Source organism: Moschus berezovskii, chromosome 8 (assembly GCF_049115385.1).
Source record: "Moschus berezovskii isolate FMDL1 chromosome 8, NW_MosBer_1.0, whole genome shotgun sequence".
In the NCBI taxonomy this organism is placed as follows: Eukaryota; Metazoa; Chordata; class Mammalia; order Artiodactyla; family Moschidae; genus Moschus; species Moschus berezovskii.
The window spans coordinates 106,582,678-106,601,738 of NC_142467.1; the positions used below are offsets into that span (position 1 = coordinate 106,582,678).

The 19,061-nt window shown below is 54.0% G+C and overlaps 1 protein-coding gene and 1 long non-coding RNA gene across 7 annotated transcripts in view; one reads left to right on the forward strand and one right to left on the reverse strand.

Annotated features, from left to right (window-relative positions):
• Positions 1-2,332: 2,332 nt before the first annotated feature.
• Positions 2,333-19,061, reverse strand: part of UNC13A (unc-13 homolog A) — a 69,570-nt gene continuing 52,841 nt past the window's right edge. For 2 of the 6 annotated variants that reach the window (XM_088839174.1, XM_088839173.1), the window contains exons 34-42: positions 18,298-18,421; positions 15,743-15,781; positions 14,625-14,654; positions 13,149-13,205; positions 12,712-12,792; positions 11,429-11,576; positions 7,220-7,312; positions 6,323-6,482; positions 2,333-4,463 (exon numbers count right to left, since the gene is read on the reverse strand). In XM_088839174.1, coding sequence (XP_088695300.1) covers positions 4,163-4,463; positions 6,323-6,482; positions 7,220-7,312; positions 11,429-11,576; positions 12,712-12,792; positions 13,149-13,205; positions 14,625-14,654; positions 15,743-15,781; positions 18,298-18,421 — 1,033 coding nt within the window. In that variant the 3' untranslated portion in view covers positions 2,333-4,162. Of the gene's footprint in view, positions 4,464-6,322; positions 6,483-7,219; positions 7,313-10,192; positions 10,250-11,428; positions 11,577-12,711; positions 12,793-13,148; positions 13,206-14,624; positions 14,655-15,742; positions 15,782-17,321; positions 17,328-18,297; positions 18,422-19,061 lie in introns of all 6 variants that reach the window. The other 4 variants (XM_088839172.1, XM_088839176.1, XM_088839175.1 and 1 more) reach the window with 4 other exon arrangements.
• Positions 10,133-19,004, forward strand: LOC129559265 (uncharacterized). Its single transcript, XR_008686500.2, has 3 exons — positions 10,133-10,221; positions 11,197-11,336; positions 16,671-19,004. It is a non-coding gene; the product is annotated as an uncharacterized LOC129559265 (long non-coding RNA).

Genomic DNA, 19,061 nt, shown 5'->3' on the forward strand with positions numbered 1-19,061 from the left:
GATGCAGAGCAGCTCCGCAGTGAGTGCCCCTCCCTCTCTGCCTGAGCAGCAGAACTGGGGCAACTCTGGGCTGTCTCCCCTTTGCCCCCGTGTCTCAGTGTTCCCACCTGTAAGATGGACATTGCTGGGGGTGAAGGACAGAAAGGTCTCTGCGGACCCAGCCGGAGAGGTCCCAAGGATTTCTAGTTGGCTAATTTTTTTTTTTTTGCATCTCTGATGGGGGCATGGTGAGGTTTCAGGATGTGGTGCCGGAGAACCAGGGTTGGGGGATGCCACTGGGCACCTCCTTATTTTAGGAAAATCTTTTGAGGACTGGTGAGAGCCGGAGAGGGCAAGGAGGCCCCTCTCCTTCTAGCTGTTTTTGCTTTCTGTCCTGTCTCTGCAGCCCCGTCTCTGAATCGCTCTCTCTTCATAGTTCTGGCTGTCCCCATCCGGGCATGATCTGAGCCTCTGGATTTCTTCCTCTGTCTGTCTGCCCGCCCCTCTTTTCCCTCTTTCCCTCCCCTCTTCCTTGTGTGCTGTCTCTGTCCCTTTTGAGGGGGGATTGGCTATGTCCCTCAGTGTCACCCCCCAATCCCACTACGAGCCTATTTTATCCTTTTCCTGATCCATGAAAATCTGGGGCGAGTTCCCCGCATGGAGCGAGGAACAATGCAATGCCAGGACCCCACGTGCGCTAAGAACTCCGGGCACCCCAGGTGAAATGGCCAGTGCTGGGGGCCCTGAGGAAAGCCCTGCTCCTCTCTGAGCCTTGTCGTTCCCGTGGAGGAACGTTCTGATTTCAGACGCCTCCAGTCCCCTCTGTCCTCTCTTTACTCTTTGCCCTGCGGCTCAGCCAGTCTGCTGGGAATACCTCCTGGGTGCCTAGATCTGTGTGCGAGGGGAAGGTTGGTATGGACAGACACGCGTGAATGTGTGGGCACACACAGAACTCCCTGCCTGAGACATAATTCAATTAGACATCCCCTCCCTGACACCTGCTCCCCCCGGGCCCAGTCTTTGCTCACTGAAATTGGGGCTCTTGAGGGGCTTCAGAGCCCCATCCTGGGGGGAAAGAGAGCCTTTCACAGATACCCTCAGCCCCACGGCATCAGAGACAGAGGCTGGGGGAGGGGCAGACAGAGGAGGGACACTGGCTGGGGAAGTCCTGAGGGGTACCAGAGGTTTTCCACAGAAGGGAATATTTGTGATGAGTTTTGAGGAATGTCTAGGAGTTCTCTGGGGGAAAGAAGAGGGAGAAATTTTCCTGAACAGTTTTAGCCTGGGAGTCAGAAAACGTCATTTCACAAATACTCCCTGAGGCTCCCTCCGTGTGCCTGGGCCGGTGCTGGTGCTGGGGAACCCTACACACACACACACACACACACACTCTCTCTCTCTCACTCACTGACACACCCCTAGACCACAGCACCTCCCACTAAAGCTTTTGGGAAACATCTTGGCTTTCTCTGGCAGCAGCTCAGCTCCCCCTGCCTCTTCCTGCCAGGCATTCAAAAAGTCTTTCAGAGTCTACTCCAAATCACAGATTAACTCCCCTCTGGATGTTGCTGCTCTCGTCATCTCCAAATCAGCCATCCAGCCCACCTCCACCTCTTGGATGGTCTGAAGTTCAAATTTCCCTTTTGGGCCTCATGACGGAGACTTCAAGTTCCCCTCAAGACACCTTCCAGCCTGTCCCTTGTCCCTGGGGCGGGGGACCCTCCTGCCCTACCATCCTGAATGAGAACTTTCATCCTAATCTCTAATTCTGAACCGTCAGTCACCTGAAACTGCCTGAATTTACACACACTCAAAACACTGTCATGTCTGACTCTTTGTGACCCCGTGGACTGTAGCCCACGAGGCTCCTCTGTCCATGGAATTTCCCAGGCAAGAATCCTAGAGTGGGTAGCCATTCCCTTCTCCAGGGGATCTTCCCAACCCAGGGATCGAACCTGGGTCTCCCGTATTTCAGGTGGATTCTTTACAGTTTGAGCCACCAGGGAATTTAGGGGACACACAAATACTTTCAGGTATATTAGAAATAAGAGTGGCTTCATCCAATCTCTTGTTCACAGATGGGGAAACCGTTACCATAAATATACAACCTTCAGTTTGCACATGGCCTCCTTAGAGATGCTCAACCCCTGGGCAGTGCACAACCGGGACATCTGTACCAAGGGGCCCTTGGGCTCATCTAAGGCATAGTTTTTAATATATCCTCCAAAGTCTTTCCAATAATTAATTTCAGTGTCCTGAAAGCATTTTGTCCTTCCTCCCACCCCTGCCACCACAGCAGTCTATTCTTCATGAGGTAGCCAGAGAGAGAGTCAAAACCTGAAATCCAGACTCTCCCCAGATTTAAAATCTCCTGGGGCCTCCCAAGCCTCTAGGGCAAAATCAAAACTCCTCAGGGCTTCATACCAGATCCCACCTGGTCTGAGACCTCTGCAGGTCTCCCCAACCTCATCAGCATCTCCCACCACCCCACTGGTTGGCTCAGCTCCAGCCACCTGACCCGGCTATGCTTCAAGTCAGCCCACTTCTGAGACTTTGCGCCCGAAGTTCCCTCTGCCCGGAGCTCTTCTCTCTCCAGTGGGTGGTTCCTTTACACGTTTCACCTCCGCAGAAAGCCCTCCGTCTCCTTCCCCATCTGAGGTAGCCCCCATCACTCCAGGAGCCAGTTAACCCTCTTCTCATCCCTTCTAGTACAGCACAATCCTGTATTTATCAAATGGTGAGAAAACCCATGGCATACACACACTGGTCCAATGTGAAAAAGCAGATCCTGGGCCAAACTTTCCCTAAATGTCTCCCAAAACACCTGTGTGAGCTAAAATGGGGGAAATTTGGCCAAACCGCCCCAAAATCCCTGGTGGAGGAAGAGTTTCAGGAAGGTAGAGGCTCCACCTGGGGCATCCTGTGGCCTGTGTGTTTTAATGAATGAATGAAATTTTGGGGGAGTAAGCTCCCCAGCAAATCTGTATATTCACACATGCACACAAACACACACCTCAAGTTTCTGGTCTCTCTCAATTCTTTCCTGACTTGAGCATTCTAGGGGAGGAAGATGTGGTTGGGGCAGGGGACTGGGTCCAGGGAATCCCAAATCTTCACTCTATTTTGGTGGGAGGTCAAGAGTTCTCAGGTATCTAACCCTGGTGTCCCAATGGAAAGCAGTGAAGGTAGGGGTTTTGCTTGGCAGCCAGAGGTGGAAGGGGGCACTGGGGGCCTTGGCCCTGAACCCCCACCTCTTTAAGGATTGGGGGCAGTCCCCTGAGTGGGGTTAGCAGCAATGGGGATCTGTGTCGGGTTATCCGATCTCAGCTCACCCTTCAAAGGGGCACACAGGCCAAAGGGAATGGGGAGGGGATGTGGTCCTAGAACCCTCGGCATTGTCTTAAGCAGCTCTCTGGGCCTCGGTTTTGCCATCTGTCAAATGAGTGGGTTGAACTCTATGATATAAGGACTGGATATGTGGTGGGGAAAGGGGGAGGCAAAACCCCGTAGGGAAGTTGGGGCAGCGTGGATGCCCCAGAGCCGACCCCTTGGCCGGGTTTGGGCGCCCGAGAGCGCATGTGCTTTTGAAATCCCATCCTCCCCCTTCCCTATTTTTTGCAGAAACATCAAAAGGGATTCTGGTCCACCTTGGTGGAGGGGGGCTCTCTAACCACCACCCTAGCCCCTCCAGTCCCCACACCACCCCAGGGTGCGTGCCAGGAAACCCTACCCCTTGCCCAAGGCCCGCCCCTCAAGGGAGCTGAGAGTTCCATACTTGGCAAATTGGTCTTGGGCCCCAGAGGTTGGGACCCGTCTTATGGCTTTTCCAGGGGGCAGGAGGCAGGGCGTCCAGGTAACACAGCTCTGGGACCTGGACTCCTCTATAGGGGCTTGTTTTCCTCCCGTTCCAGCTCGAAAAGCCCCTAGACGCTGGGGGAGTGGCCTCTAGTAGGGGGGGATGTGGCTTCTTCCTTCCTCCTGCCCTGGCGCTAGGCCTCCTGAGGGGTCGGGGCGTTGCCATTCACCTTTCCCCAGAATGGGAAACTAAATCAAAGGCGCAGAGGCAGAATGCCTTCCGTTCAGAGCCCGGAGACTCGCCCTCAGGGAGGTCCCAGAGCGCAGGCACCGCCCCGCCCTGCGCGCTCTGCGCAGGCGCAATAGTGCCTGCCTGCGGCGCCCCACACTAGGGTGCAGGCGCGGCACCGCCTTCCTCGGCGGAGCGCGTGTCCGACTTGAGCTTGACGAATTCCTTGGCCACCTCGTCATTGCTGCGTTGCGACAGGATGCGCAGCACCGTGAGGCCCGTGTCGTCCATGTGGATGCGGCGGCCAAGGGGCAACCAGCAGGCGGCGCTCCCGCGCTGGACCAGCTCGCGCAGCTGCAGCACGGCCAGCCCCACCGTGCGGTCCTCGCGCGCGAAGCAGTAGTCCTTGACGCACACCTGCAGCTCGTAGCACTCAGGGCCTGTGTCAGCGCTCAGCGTGCTGCGGGAGGGCGGAGCGTGAGGACAGGTCTCCCCCCCTGGCCAACCACGCCAACAGGTGACTCCTCCTCCCCCACCGGGCCACGCCTACACCCGGGCATTCTGAGGGTAGGCCACGCCCACATTGAGTGATCCTATTTTCATAACCTGATGCGAAGAACTGACTCATTGGAAAAGATCCTGATGCTGGGAAAGATTGAAGGCAGGAGGAGAAGGGGACAAAAGAGGATGAGATGGATGTTATCACCAACTCGATGGACATGAGTTTGAGTAAGCTCCGGGAGTTGGTGATGGACAGGGAAGCCTGGAGTGCTGCAGTCCATGGGGTCGCAGAGTCGGACACGACTGAGCGACTGAACTGAACTGATTTCCATAACCTTACAGGAGAATAAGCCTGGCTCTGCCCCTGCCCCAGGTGTCTTGCCTCACAACCCCATGTTGGGCCACGGCCACATCCGCTGACAACTCCTCTCCCTACCATGATCGCTGCCCATTCTCTCCACCTTTCCTTCTCTCACTCAAGGACGCCCCCATGAAACTACTCCCAGCCCCGGGCCAAGCCACATCCTCACCCCAAGAGCCCCATGCTCCCACCCCGTGATACCAGCACCCACACCCACAGCCGGCTGAACTGCTGCCTCTACCCTGACCCAGATGTGACACCCAGAAGACCCTTTACCAGGCTCCCATCTGAACCCAAGTTCTCCCTTTGACATGGCCCCTCCCCCATGCTCCCTAGCCTACTCTTCTTACCCCCAAGATGCCCTCTCCATATAACCCTGCTCTGATGTCTCACCATGAGTGACTAGCCACTCTAGCACTCTTTCCCCTCCTCCAGGTTACAAAGTTCCTGCTGCTGGGTCCTGCCCTGATGCTGGCTAGTCAAGAACTCTCTTCTTTCCGGCTACACCCGCACTGATCCCTTGCATCTCCTTCCCAGGCTGCATTCCTAGCCTCAACCACTTGGGCCCACCCCCAGGAGACGTCTGCCCCTACTAGGCGGTGCTCTTGTTCCCAGGTATTGCTTTAGGTGACCTACCTCTCCAAAGTCCTCTGACCAGGAGCTCTTCTCTGATAGGATTGGCCAGGCTCCTGTCCCTCCAGGGCCCCCTCCCTTCAGCTCTGATGCCCCCTTACCCTGCTGCACTCTGTCCCCCAAGAACACCTCCCCAATGTTACCCTGCCCCAGTGGGGCTCACACATGATCCAAAGATCTGCCAACCCTCACCCTCACTCCGGGTATTCCTTGGTCAGACTTATTTATGTTCCCTATAAATCATGCGCTCCTCTAGATCCCTGACGCCCCTGACCAAGATTACTCTTGCTTGTTACGAAGCCCCATCTAGGTGTGATCTCAGCCCTATGCACATGACACATATCCTCATGCCCTGGACCAAGCTACATTCCAATCTTGTCCCCCAGAGCAGACTTCTCCAGGTGACCTACCCCAATAACACCAACAAAGCTCATTGGTGACACCAGGAGGTCCACCCCTATGCCCCTCAGTCCCTCAGCCCCAAGTTTCTTGCCTCATCATGACCACCTACGCCTCTTAGACCACTCAACATTTTCCTTCTGGCCAAATACCTTTTCCCCTTCATGAGCCCTCATTATGCTATTATATCATACTCACTGTCCTTGACCCCGACCTGTATGTGCCCCAAGGTGGTCACCTCCATCCTGGTGTCACTCCTACACTAAGGTGCTTCCCTTCTCAGCATCCCCACTTACAATGTGATCCCTCCTGTTCCTCTCCCAAGAAACCACCGGTCCACCAGACATCCCTCCCGCCTAGTGGGCCCTGAGGTTAATATAGGATCATGTCCCCTAGCCATGCTCCCCAAAGCATCCCAGACTTACAACTGAAAGCTCTCATTGTACTTGGGGGCCCAGCTGTTGTTCTTGGATTTGGTCGCAAACTTGCGTTTCTTGTCACTGAGCTGGGGCCCAATGATGTTGACCTCGATGAATGGCCGGAAAATGCCAGAAGTCTGCCACTTGAGATCATTGGCAGCCACCACTGTTGGGGGAATTAAAATGTAAGACTGCTTAGGGTTCCCCAGTACGTAGCTGTGGTTTTCAAAGCCTGGCTGAAAGATTACATTTCCCAGCATGCTTCTGTAGCTAAACATTACCACGTGACTAACTTCCAACCAATGAGATGTAAGAGGAAGTGACCCAAACAACTTTCAGAAGGGGAATGCCCCAAAGGCAGGGGGAATGCCCTACACTTTCTCCTTCCCCTAGCTGCAGACTGGGAAGCTGATGGGGGCTGAGTTCTTTGGGACCCTATAGAGGAAGAAAACACATTAGGGATAAAAATACACAGCAAAAGATATTTGGAGCCTGGATCCCCAACACTGTGAAGCCCCCATGTCAGTTCTGGGCTGATTGTTCTTGGAGTTACCCCAGAGGAAGATTCATTCCATCTATTAATATCTTGTTTAAGCCATTGTTATTTTAGGTCTTGGATAAAACAGACCAATCTGTGTTCTAACTAAAATTAAAGCCCACAGCAGGAAAGCAGAGCTGGGAGAGAAAGTGGAATGAGTTCTGTAACAATCTTTGTACCTCTTGATCCAGCTGTGCCTGAAGGTGGATACTTCTGAACATTTCAGTTTTATGAAAACATTTTTTAAAATGAAAAACAAAACAAAACACCAAATGTCTTCCTTAAGCCTGTCTGAGTTTGGTTTCAGTCTTAGAATCTAGTGCATTTTGGCTGAGGCACTCTCCCTCCCACCTCAGGCTACTCACCTTTCACTGTGACCTTGTGTTCCCCAGTTCCTGGATGAGTGAAGAGCTCTACGTGGACAGAGACTTCACCCACAGGGTCTTCCACACCCGAGCCTGGGCGGGGCAGGGGAGAATGCTTGGCATGAGCTTCATTCTTTCCCACCCACCAGAAAGGACATGGACTGCCTCCCACCCACCATATGCTGGCGGCATCAGGTCATCAGCCATGACAGGTTGGCACTGAGGGCAGGCTGGGAAGATGGGAGCTCATAAGGAGGCCGGGAATCCTCGGCCTTTCACTGCTTTGTTGTGTGATCTCAGGCACATCTCTTAACTTCTCTGAGCCTAATGTCCTCTTCTTCATTCCCTGTCATCAGACTCAGTCTTCATCTTTCACACCATCTTGGCGGCATCTGACACTTTGGCTTTCCGTGCCTCAGTTTCTCCTCTTGGCTGCAACAAGGCTGCACTCTCCAAGTTCTCATCCTACAGTTAGTCTCTCCTTCTAACCCTCTTTTTCCATTTCCTACTCCTCTCTTGATCTTCAAACTGTTGGGGCACCCTGTACCTCAGTCCTCAACCCCTTTTTTGTTTTCACTTCCTTGCTAAGTACTGGTATGGTGGAAGATACTGCCCCGTCTGCCTTCAAAATACATCCAGACTCTGACCCATCTCCACAGCCGCCATCCTGGTTCAGTCCCCATCAACCACGTGGCTCCATCTCACACTTCATGTATGGCTAAAGGAAGCACAGCTGCCCAATCAGAGCATTCTCCAGCCATGGCTGTGGTGATTGGCTCAGGGATGGTCATGTGATCAGAGCTAGGCCAATAGTTGTCGTCCCTGGGCCAACTAGGCCACCCTGAACTATTGTAGTAGCCTTCTCCCTGTCTCACTACACTTTCCGCTCAGCTTCTTTCCGTACACCAGCCAGAGAAACCCTAAGTCAGACTGTATCCCTCCTCTGCTCAAAACCCTCCCAAGGCTCTCATTTCACTCTGAAATCATCAGAGTCCCTTCTGTGACCCGCAGTCACTCCTGATATGTCCTTACTATCGCCTCTCCTTACCTCCCTCCATTCTCATCCTTGCCAGCTCTGCTCCCCTAACACTCTGTGACAACATGACCCAGAATTCTCAATTCTGCTGAAGTGACAGCTTGCAGAGATATTTTTTAATTTTCTCTGCCATTCCTTTTCCAACGGACCATCTCAAGTTTCCACTGAGAAATGTCCCTACCTCACCTCAGACATTGTGGCTCCATCTTGCACTTTAGGAATGGCTAAATGAACCAGGGCTGCCCAATCAGAGCTGTCCTTGGCCATGGCTTCAGTGATTGGCTCAGGGATGGTCATGTGACCCAACCTGGGCCAATAGGAATTGGTCCCAGGACTTTTGCTATAACTCTTAGGAAAGAGTCTCTCTCTGGTTAAGCTGCTCCAAGGCCCAGTGACAGGAGAGCCCATCCCACAGAGGTCGCAGCAGAGACCAATGACCAATGGCATTGTTGGAGACTCTAGATCCAGCTATTACTGATGGCAAACCAATCCGTAGGCTTTCAGTTACAGGCTCACAAATTCTCTAGTCTGCCTGAATCAAGGTAAGGTACTTTTCAATTTCAGCCATGACAAGCATCCTGATTGATTGGTTGGTTCTGATGGGGATCGTTGAAGGAGCAGTTTAAAAGCTTCTGTCCCCAACCCTCCGTGACTCTTGGGAAGGGCATCCTGTGAGGCCTGGGGACCTGTGACCGCCAGCACCTCCACCAGGCCCCTCCCCTGCCCCTCAGGAAGCTCACCACGCCTGGAGCACCCCATGCATGGGGGGAGGAACAGGGGGAACGTTGGGGTGGGGTAGGGTAGGAGATGGGTAAGTCCAAGGTTGATCAGGTTTCCTGGCTGTGTGCGGTTAGTGACCAAGGCTCAGGAGGCAGAAGACCCCCATTGCCCCAGTATTGGGGTGTGCACCTCCGCATCTTTCCCACCCACCCCAGGCTGCCTTCCTTGTCATCTCAGGCTCCCACCCCGCTTCCCCCAACCAGTCACATGCTCAGCCTCACCCCCCCAACCCCCACCCCAGGCTGATGCTTCATAGCAAGCTCAATCCGGGCCAGACTGAGGGGTGCCAGGGGAGAGTCGGACAGTGGTGGGTGGGGTGAGGGGTCAGATCACGGCCAAAGCTAGTAAGAAGGGGGAGGGGGGCAGTGCTGGGCGCCCCCATCCCACGGTTTGCTGGCTCCAAGGGGAAGTGTCTTTCCCAGGCCTCTCTGTGCTTGTCCAAACCCCACCCCCATTCCCCCAATCCCAGGCCCCCTTGAGGGGAAAGTTCCTTGGGCAAGGGTCTTAATCTCCTTTGAGACAGCTTCCTCATCTACGGAATAACGGATCACCCTGAGGGGCAACCTAAAGGAATGTTTTCTAGAATACCGAGAAATGCTTGGCACAAAGGCTAGCTCAGAATTAGAGCTTGGAAAATGCTCGTTTTCTTTGCTAATAAAAGTGACATCAATAAAAATAATAACAATAATAATACAACAACCAACAATTGCTGCCAGCTAGTTCATGTCAGGAACTGCTCTACATTTAATTAATCTAATGCTAAAAATAATCTTATGAATTAGGGTCCTTGACTGTTCTCATTTTACAGATGAGAAAACTGAAGCTCAAGGAGGCAGCTGGTTGGGAGAAGCCCCCACCCACGGAGTGGCACAGGCGGAATCTGAGATGGGCAAGCGCCTGTCTGGGGGACCCGGGATCTGGGTTAAGAGCAGCACCTAGGGAGAAACGGATTCCGACTCGAATCGCTACTCCTTCCCCACATGGAACCAGCAAGCCGTCCTTCCCCCTGGTCCGCCTAGGCACCCCTGAAGCCAGTCGGGGCTGGGCGGGGCCCCGTAGGCCTGGGAGGCGGAAGGACGGGCCTTTTACTAGCCGGGCCAGGAGGGGTGCAGGCACCGGGCACCGGGCGCGGGCGGGCGGGCGGCGGAAGCACGTACCCTTCTCAGGATAAATGTCTTCACTAAGGGTAAACCTAGTCCCTTTTCCACCATGGACTAATCACGGGAGTGGGAGGTGGAGAAAGGAGGAGAGGGAGGAGGGAGGGGAAAGACCAGCGAGCGAGAGAGAGGCGAGGATGGAGGGCGAGTGTGCGTGGCGGGGAGCAGGGTAGGCGCGGAGAGGGGGCGGCGAGTGAGAGGGAGGAGAAACAAGAGAGAGAGAAACGTCAGCTGCAGACGGACAGACAGACAGCCTCCCGCTCCGGGGGGACACCAGGAACACTAAAAGCAGCAGCGTGGGCTGGGCACGAAGCTGAGCGCAGAGGCCCGACGCCCAGGGAGGGCCCTAAGCCCTGGGCTGACTCGGGGCGGGGGGAAGGGGGCAGCTGGTGGCCGCAGGGTTTAGCTCCCCTCACCCCAGCCTCCTCTTCCACTGCCGGTACTAAGCCTGGGTTAGCGGCCAACCTTCTCGCCCGTGTCTGCACTCTTAGGGCCAATTTTGAAAAGGAGGGTCCCCAGGGAGGGGAACTAGGACCCTAGAGTCCTGCCCCCCAGCCCCAGCTGCTGTGTGCGAACTCAGAGATGGACAGGAGACAGAGGCAAGAGAAGAAAGAGAAAGAGAGAATTTGAGAAATAAGAACTCCCTCTCCGTCCGCCCCCTCCAGGTCGGGGTCCCTCCCAGCTCTGGTGCTGTCACTCCTTAGCCCCCGACAGTACAGAGGTCCCTCCCCAGGGTACTTTCAACCATTCTTCCAGAGGTCCCGCCCCCGGAGCTGCCAATCACTCATTAGCCAAGTATGTCAGAGATCCCGCCCCTGCCAGGGATGTCAAATCACTGTCTCCGCTCTCACAAGTCCCTCCCCTAAAGCCACCACTCTCTGGAACGAAGGAGTCGAGGTCCCGCCCCTAAAAGCTGTCAATCACTCCCTGGTCCTTGCGGACAGAGGTCCCACTCTACACATTTCAATTACATCCTGACCCCCTGACGTCATGGGTTTTCCCAGGAAAGGCATTCCCTTCTGGCCCATTGACGTCTGAGGTCCCGCTCCTACAAGCTGTAGATCATTCATTGGCCCGGTGACATCAAGGAGCTCACGTGCGCCCGGAAGCTGTCAATTCTTCCCGGACTCGTGACGTCACAGAGGTGAGTCCAAGGCGACCGCCTCGCCGGGGCTTGGGGCTGGGCTGCCCCTATGGAAGGCGGGATTTTCTTCGCGCTAACCAGCGGCTCCTTACCCTGGGCCGACTGCGTCTGCACGAATGTCTTGATGAGCAGGTCGGTGGCCTGCGTGTAGAGGGACAGGGCATAGCGCAGGGACTGCAGGTCTGGGCTCTTCTCCAGGAAGGTTTTCTTGAGGCCCACGCCACCTGCATGGAAGTATTGCTGTGGGAGCAGGGTAGAAAGAGGTCAGGCTCGGACCCTCGACCTGCCCTTCGGGCTGGGCAGCCCTAACGCCCCTCCCCGACTCTGCTGCCCTCTACTGTGATGGGTGGGGTGACAGGGCGGGTCTTCAGAACACCCAGATCCCAGGACTTCCCTGGTGACATCAAGGAGCTCAGACGGCCAAGACCCTGCGCTCCCAATGCAAGGGGTGTGGTTTTGATCCCTGGTCCGGGAACTAGATCCCACATGCGCAACTAAGAGTTCACTGCTGTGACTAAAGATCCCACATGCTGCCCTGAGGATCTAAGACCCCGTGAGCCGCAAGTAAGACCCAACACACCCAAATAAATAAATAAATAAAAATAAATATTAAAACAAACAAAAAACCCAGGTCCCGCTACTCCCACCCTTACCCCTGCCCCAAACCCACAGGTGGGCTACCAGCACCCTCCCAGTCTCCACCCCTAATTTTCCATTTTGCCATGGCTGGCTCCCTGTCTTTCTTTGATTAAGTTTTCAAAAGGTTTTCCTTAACCACCCCTCCTTAATATGTTGCTGCTGCTGCTAAGTCACTTCAGTCGTGTCCGACTCTGTGCAACCCCATAGACAGCAGCCTACCAGGCTCCTCCGTCCATGGGATTTTCTAGGCAAGAGTACTGGAGTGGCTTGTCATTGCCTTCTCCACCTTAATATGTTGCCAACCATATTTTGCTATAATTCTCCATTTCAACAAACCATTTCCTTCTACAAGAGTAGTCTTCACAATTTTTATTTCACGGAAACCACAGCACCTTTCATGTCTCCATGTTCTTGCAAAGGCTGGTTCCCTGCCTAAGAATGCTCTATTTGTTTTGCCTTGTGAATTTCTATTCCTCAGACTCCACTTCCCACGTGCTGTCTTCCAGAAAACCCTCCCTGGACTCTCCCATCCTTTCCAATACCCTGTCCTGACCCCTCAGAGCTGGGGATGTCCTCAGGGGTCTGCCGTCAGCCAGCCTAGAACTGACCAAGAAGGGTGATCAGGGAATGTTTATAGATGGAATGGATTCAGGAGGGTTGCAGCCTAGATTCATTCCCACACTAGCCACATCTTCTGCTTGCCCCACCTGGGATGGGCAGGGGAGGGGCCTCTCACCTTGATAGTGTCCAGGGCCAGCTCGACAACTGCGCACTGCTTCGGGGTCAAGCTCTTGGCTTCTTCTCGTACCATGTGGTCCTGGATGGATGGAGAGAGGGGCCAGGTGGGCAGTGCAAACTCTTCCCTGGAGATCTGCCTATCTATGGGTCTCGTCTTCGCTAAACTCCAAGGAGCTGGATAAGTGGGTCTTTCTTTTCGTCATTGTGCTCTCAGTGCCTAGCATGTGCCTGACACACAACACGTGCTCAATAAACATTTGCTGAATAATTATTTTTCCTCTTGATCAAGCTGTATCTGAAGCTGAACTTTATAATACACTGAGCAAATAAATTGTGCTTAAGCCAGTCTGAATAGGGTTTCTGTCCTTTGAGCCTGCAAAGCATGCCACTATTCTCAGACTTCTTCCCCAGGAAGCCCCCCACCCCTGGCCTCACCTTGAGTTTAGATAGCTGACCCAGCTCCTTGGCTGCATTGAAGATCATCTGGGTTCCCTGTAGGTAACAACCGACATAACCCCGGTGAGGGTGGGGTCCTCCTGCCCAGTGCCCAAGCCCTCATGGACACCTAGCCCTGGACGCCATCTTGGTTCTTGTCCAAAGGCTCTGGACAACCTTGTCCCCAGGTTGCGTCCTGGGGACAGACATTTGGAGCCCCCAGAAAGTGCTGAGGAGAAGATGGTGACCGTGTCCCCAGAAATCTCAGTCCTGTGGGGGCACTACCCATCCTCCCACCTCCACCAAGGCCCCAGGTTTATGGCACAGAGAAGAACACAGGGCAGTGGGAGGGGGAAGCCCACCTTGATGTTTATGGGCATGAGTGGGACTTGCCAGCCCCGGGCCACGAAGCCTTGAGAAAACCACGGGATGGACTCTGGTGAGACCTACCACCCACCATGGGCCCATTCCCTCTGTAGGAAAACTTCCCCGGTAATCTGAGGGGGTGGTTAGGGGAATGTTAACCTGAACTTTTAAAGAAAGAACCCTCCCCCTTAACACCCACCTCTGGACCCATCTCCCATTCCTCCCCAAAACAGACATCAGCAAGATGACATCCTGGTTATGGCTCCGATGGGCCAGGTGGGCCTGGGTTCAAATCCCAGCTCTGCTGTGTGGTCCTGGGCAAGTCATTGAACCTCTCTGAGCCTCAGTTTTCCCATCTCCAATGGAGGAAATCCTATTCCATTTGTGGCTTAGCTGGGACTAAACATGTCTTTATTCAGTGTTCACAGTTATTATTACTTGGTATCAAGGTCATGGGCAGTGCTAGGGTATACGGGGCCCTGGCCTGGAAACTATATATCCTGCCCCTCACCCCCCATCATGATGCCGAGTGAACTGAGACATGTCTCAAACCCTCTCTGGGCCTCAGTTTCCTCCCCTGGCCACTAGGGGCACCTACACTAGCTTAGGGGATGATGAGGGGTGGGGGGTGGGGGGCTGAGTATCACTGAGGTTACGAGCCCTGAATTACTGGTCATGGGGTGGTCTGGGCAAGGCTAAGCAGGGAGGAGGGCCATTTTCAGCTGGGATATTTGGAATCACATTGATGCTTTTCCAAGCTGGCCAGTGGGATCTGGTCACGCTGCCACTAATGGTATTAGTATTATCATCCTGGCTGTAGCTACTCTTCTTAATCCTTGTCTGTGATTCCCCGAGGCTATCGCAAGGCACAGTGACTCGGGAGCCCAGCCTGGGCCTCGGTTTCGCCTGCCACACCCTCCTTCCCACTTACCACCCGCCCCTGCCACCCCTCACGAGCAAGCCAGACAGACAGAGGAAGAAGAGACCGACAGACAGGGTCACAGTACACCCCCAGACGGCACGGATCACAGAAGTGGAAAGAGGCATGGGTGGGGTGGGGGGGTAGGGGTGAGGGTGGGAGCCAGACAGACAGTGAGAGGCCGGTCTTACATCTGAGTGGCTTGGCAATTTCACCCTGCCCTGTGGAGAGAATCAGGTGAGGGTCAGAGTTTGGGTTGCTGCTGAGAAAGATATTCAGTGGGGCTTTCCTGCCCCCCTCAACGCACAGCCCACGAGCTCCCTCCCAGGTTCTGGGTCCAATGTTGGACCCCCTCCCCAGCTAGGCCCCTCCCTTCAGCCCCTAGTGGGGATTAGGGGTCAGACTTTGAACTGCCAGGAGACTAGAATCAGCCCATCACCTGGGGACAGGTACCCAATCCCACAGTCAGCCTGCCCCAAGATGGGGTGCCTTGGTGAGGGGGGGAAAAGAGACAGAGCTTGGGGTCTCTCCTTCCTCAACTCCCAAGACCTTACCCCGGCAGGCCTGACTGTAAAAGAAACATACTAACACAAGTATCACAAGTTCACACAATACACAGACACACACCCAGGCATATCCATGGGTATGCAGAAAGTTTACGTACACACACTCCTGGATCAACATACAAAGACACATACACGTGCAAAAGAACTCAAGAGCTAAAATACACACATGTACTACTAAACACTGGCACAATCACACACATAAACCCACACACTCTCACCCCCACAGGGATGCACATACGGGCACAGAGTGCCTGAACAGACTGAACACACATGCTCTCCAAAGGGCTGGATGGGTGAGTTGGAAGCCCTACAACCTCTGTTCGTGACGTGGAGACACACCTTGTGTGCACAAAGGCATGATAGCTCCTGTACAAGTGCACAGCAAGGGTAACTGTTCATGTATTACCACAGCTCCCATCTCCTTACAACAAACACCCATTAGAACGAACAAGACATGTCTCAGTCCAGGGCAGTCCAGCGTCTGGGCCCTTCTAGAGGCCAGAGAATTCCAGCTGAGCCCAGGACCGGGATCAGCCCTTTGGGCCCTGTTGTGAGAGGACGGGGCTGTTTGTGCACAAACAATGCTCCAAGCCGTGTCCCTGGGGAGCCACTTTGTTTCTGATTCCTGCTTTCATAGGACTTGGTTAGGGCACACACCTCCTACCCATGCAAATGGACACACACACGCACACGCACCCACACAGCAGAGTTTGGGGCCACAGCACAGGTGAGGCCCTCATTACCTTTTCTAATCCCTTGCCATGTTTTCTCAAGAGGGTGCCCTGCAGAGACAATGCCACAGGGTGATCAGCCTAGCAAGCTGTGTGCGGTGGGAACCCAGGGTGATAATACATACTCATGGGGATAGGGAGTAAAGGGCATCTTCACTGCACAGTGGGCTGGTGACAGAGTTGCTGGGGGGATAATGTGTGTGCCTTAAGGACTGACTTAAAAGGTGTGAGAGCCAGAGAGACAGGAAAGAGAGAGAGAAGGAGAAACAGAAATACAGAGCCAGAGAGAGAGAGAAGTCACTTCCAAAATATAATCCATTTACATTTACTGTATATATGAGGCTCTTGGTTTTTGACTCAACAGGAAAGTAAATGGGCTCCATGTTCAGAGAGACCTGAATTTGAATCCTGGCATCTATTTACTATGTGGCTTTGACCAGGTGACTCTTCCTCTCTGAGCCTCAACTTTCCTCATCTGTAAAATGGAAATAATAATATCTATCTCACTCAAACGCCTGTCATGAAGCTGAGGTGAAACAATAGCTATGAGGTCTGGAATACAGGAAATCCTCAACAAACGTATATTCCCTTAGCTCTCTGCCCATAGACGCATTGTCTGTAGTTGGATACGCTGCCACCATGTGGTTACAGTCAGATTGCAGCCACCAGAAGTGAGCTGAGCCCTAGCAAGTTTTCGACAAAACCTGAATTTTTAACAGCCTTCTCTTGCCCAAAAAGAGGACTCCAGAGTGGTTCTAACTGATCTCTGCCCTTTTATGTGTCTACACTCTACCACCACCACCAGTACTATTAGCTCTAACTTAGCGAGCACTGCCTTAGTCACTGAGTTGAGCACTTGAACACATCATCCTACTTGGTTCTGAAAACACCACTCAGAGAGCTGCTACAATTAACCTCTTTTGTTTGTTTGTTTTTCCAGACAAGAAAATGGAGGTTGGGAGGTGAAGTGACTTCCCAAGGTCACAGAGAAAACGGCTGGGCTGAGATTTGATGCCAAGTCTGCCTGACACCAAGGAGTCACAACATTGTCCCCACCTGGGTGCCTGCCTGGGATTCCTGTGTGTGGTGGGAGTCGGGTGGGCAGGGGTGATGGTGCAGTCTGGCTGATCCGCTAGCTTTGGGAGCCGAGGTGGTGAGGGTGCAGTTCGTACTAACAGTTCAGAGTGGAAAAGGGAGGTCAGAGAAGTTCCATTGACTTTGAACATCCTTTTAGCTTCAGGGAGAGACCCAGATATCCTGGTGGCGCCTCAGCAGGGCAGTAAGGGTGAATTCTAACTAAATCATGTGAGCAGATGTGAAGGCGGTGGAGCCGGGTTTTGGAAGGCGGAAGGCCCCTCCTCCGTACTTCTAATTGGGCGGGGTGGGGCGCGGCCTCCCTCCCTCCCGGCCCCGCCCCTCCCCATGCCCCACCCCAGACAGACACAGGCACATCTAGGCGGAAGGTGGGACAGTGGGTGGAGGGCCAGTAGGTGAGGAGGGGGTGCTGGGGGGGGGGGTGCAGCCACGCGGTGGGCCGAGTCCAGACACAGAGCGGACGGACAGACAGACGGACAGAGGGGCCTCTACTTACGATCATCTGTCAGCCGTGATGGGGGCGGGGCAGTAGGGGAGGGGGGAATAAGTTACCATGAGTCTCCCGGAAAAGCCAGGGAGGGGGCGGAGACGGCACCAAAGGGCGGACCCCGTGTCCCAGTCCAGCCCACTCCAGGGGAGGAGAGGGGCGGTCGGGCAGCTGGAAGTCCCCAGCTTCCCCCACCATCACTGCCTGTCGGTTGCCCCCGCCGCCCCTCCCATGCCTCCCTCATCCACCCAGAAACTTCCTCCCACTCTGTGCTGTGCCATTAACCACATGCCCTCACTGTCCTTAGGCCCCGACACCTCCCCAGGTGAAGCCACACCCAGCCACACCCCTCTGAAGTTGACACAATCCCTCCACGTTTACCCAGCAGCCTGACTCTGCAGATCACTATCTCTGGGCTGTGCCCAGAAGAGTCCCAGAGGCACGGTCCTGGTCTCCAGATGACCATGGACCTCTGCTTGACCTCTGTTAACTTCGGTGCTCTCTATAACCTCTGGTTGACCTCCTGGAATTCTGTTTTATTGGCCTCTGAGCTTTGAAATCTGGGTATCTCCTTTACTAGCCTCTTGATTGACCTCCACAGCTCCCTGATGAACGCACTGATCCCTATGACCTCTGTGACCCATGGATGGCCTTGATGCCCAAGCTGATCTCTCTATTTTCTGGGTAATCTCTGACCTTTAAATAATCCTTGTTCCTCCTATGACCCCTGTATCCCCTAGACGGCTCTTGACCTCTTTGACCCTTAAATAACTGACCCCTAAATGACCTGTTGATCCTTTTATGACTTTTCACCCATGTGTGACCTCTCTGATTTCTGAAAGGTCCCACTGACCTTCTGGTGGACCCTCAAATGGCCCTTGTGCCTGGATGACCTCTAAGCCCCCAGTGCCTTTGACATCAAGCTCTCTGGGCTCTCACAGAGGAGGTGGCCCAGGTGACTCCTCTGGCTCCCTGCAGGCCTCACCGTCTGGTCAGTGAGGGGTGGCAGGACGATGGTCTTCTCCATGGTGTTCATGACCAGCTTCCATAACTCCTTCAGCACCCGCTTCAGCACCGTCTTCTCACAGATTTTGGCAAAGAGAGTCAGGCTGGGGGCAAAGGATAGGTCTGAGAAAGGGCCCAGATGGTCCCACCTGAGGAACCCCTTCCCCTCACTATATGGGCAAGCTGGGAAGGCATGCCATGGACATGCAAGAGGATCCAGGGCCTGGACACAGACCCCAGGTGGTCTGATGGGGCTGCAATGTGCGATGCACAGGGAGAAGAGTGAATGGTAGCTGGACAGATCAGCAGGAGCTAGACTGGGAAGGAGCCTCAAAATCTAGGAGGAAGGCCTGGGCCTTAGCATGAGGGCAATGGGGAGCTGTGGAGTGTTCAAGATAGAGAGCCAGATTTTTCTGTTTGAACGAATAGAGTGGGGGATGACCTAGAATGGGAAGGTTGGAGACAAGGGGCTATTAGGGGGCCGGGCCCTGTTCAGAAGGGAGAAGAAGGGAATGCGAGGGAAGGGGGCAATCTTGAGAGGGGAAACAACAGAGTTCATGACTGGCTATATGGGGTTGACAGAGGGCAATCTCTCATGATCCTTCCAACAACCTGGCCACCCTCCACCAAATCATCCTTCCCCCAACCCTAATGCTTCCTCTATCAATTTTTTGAAAAAAAATAAAGTGAAAGTGAATTGACTCAATGGACATGAATCTGTGCAAACTCTGGGAGATGGTAAAG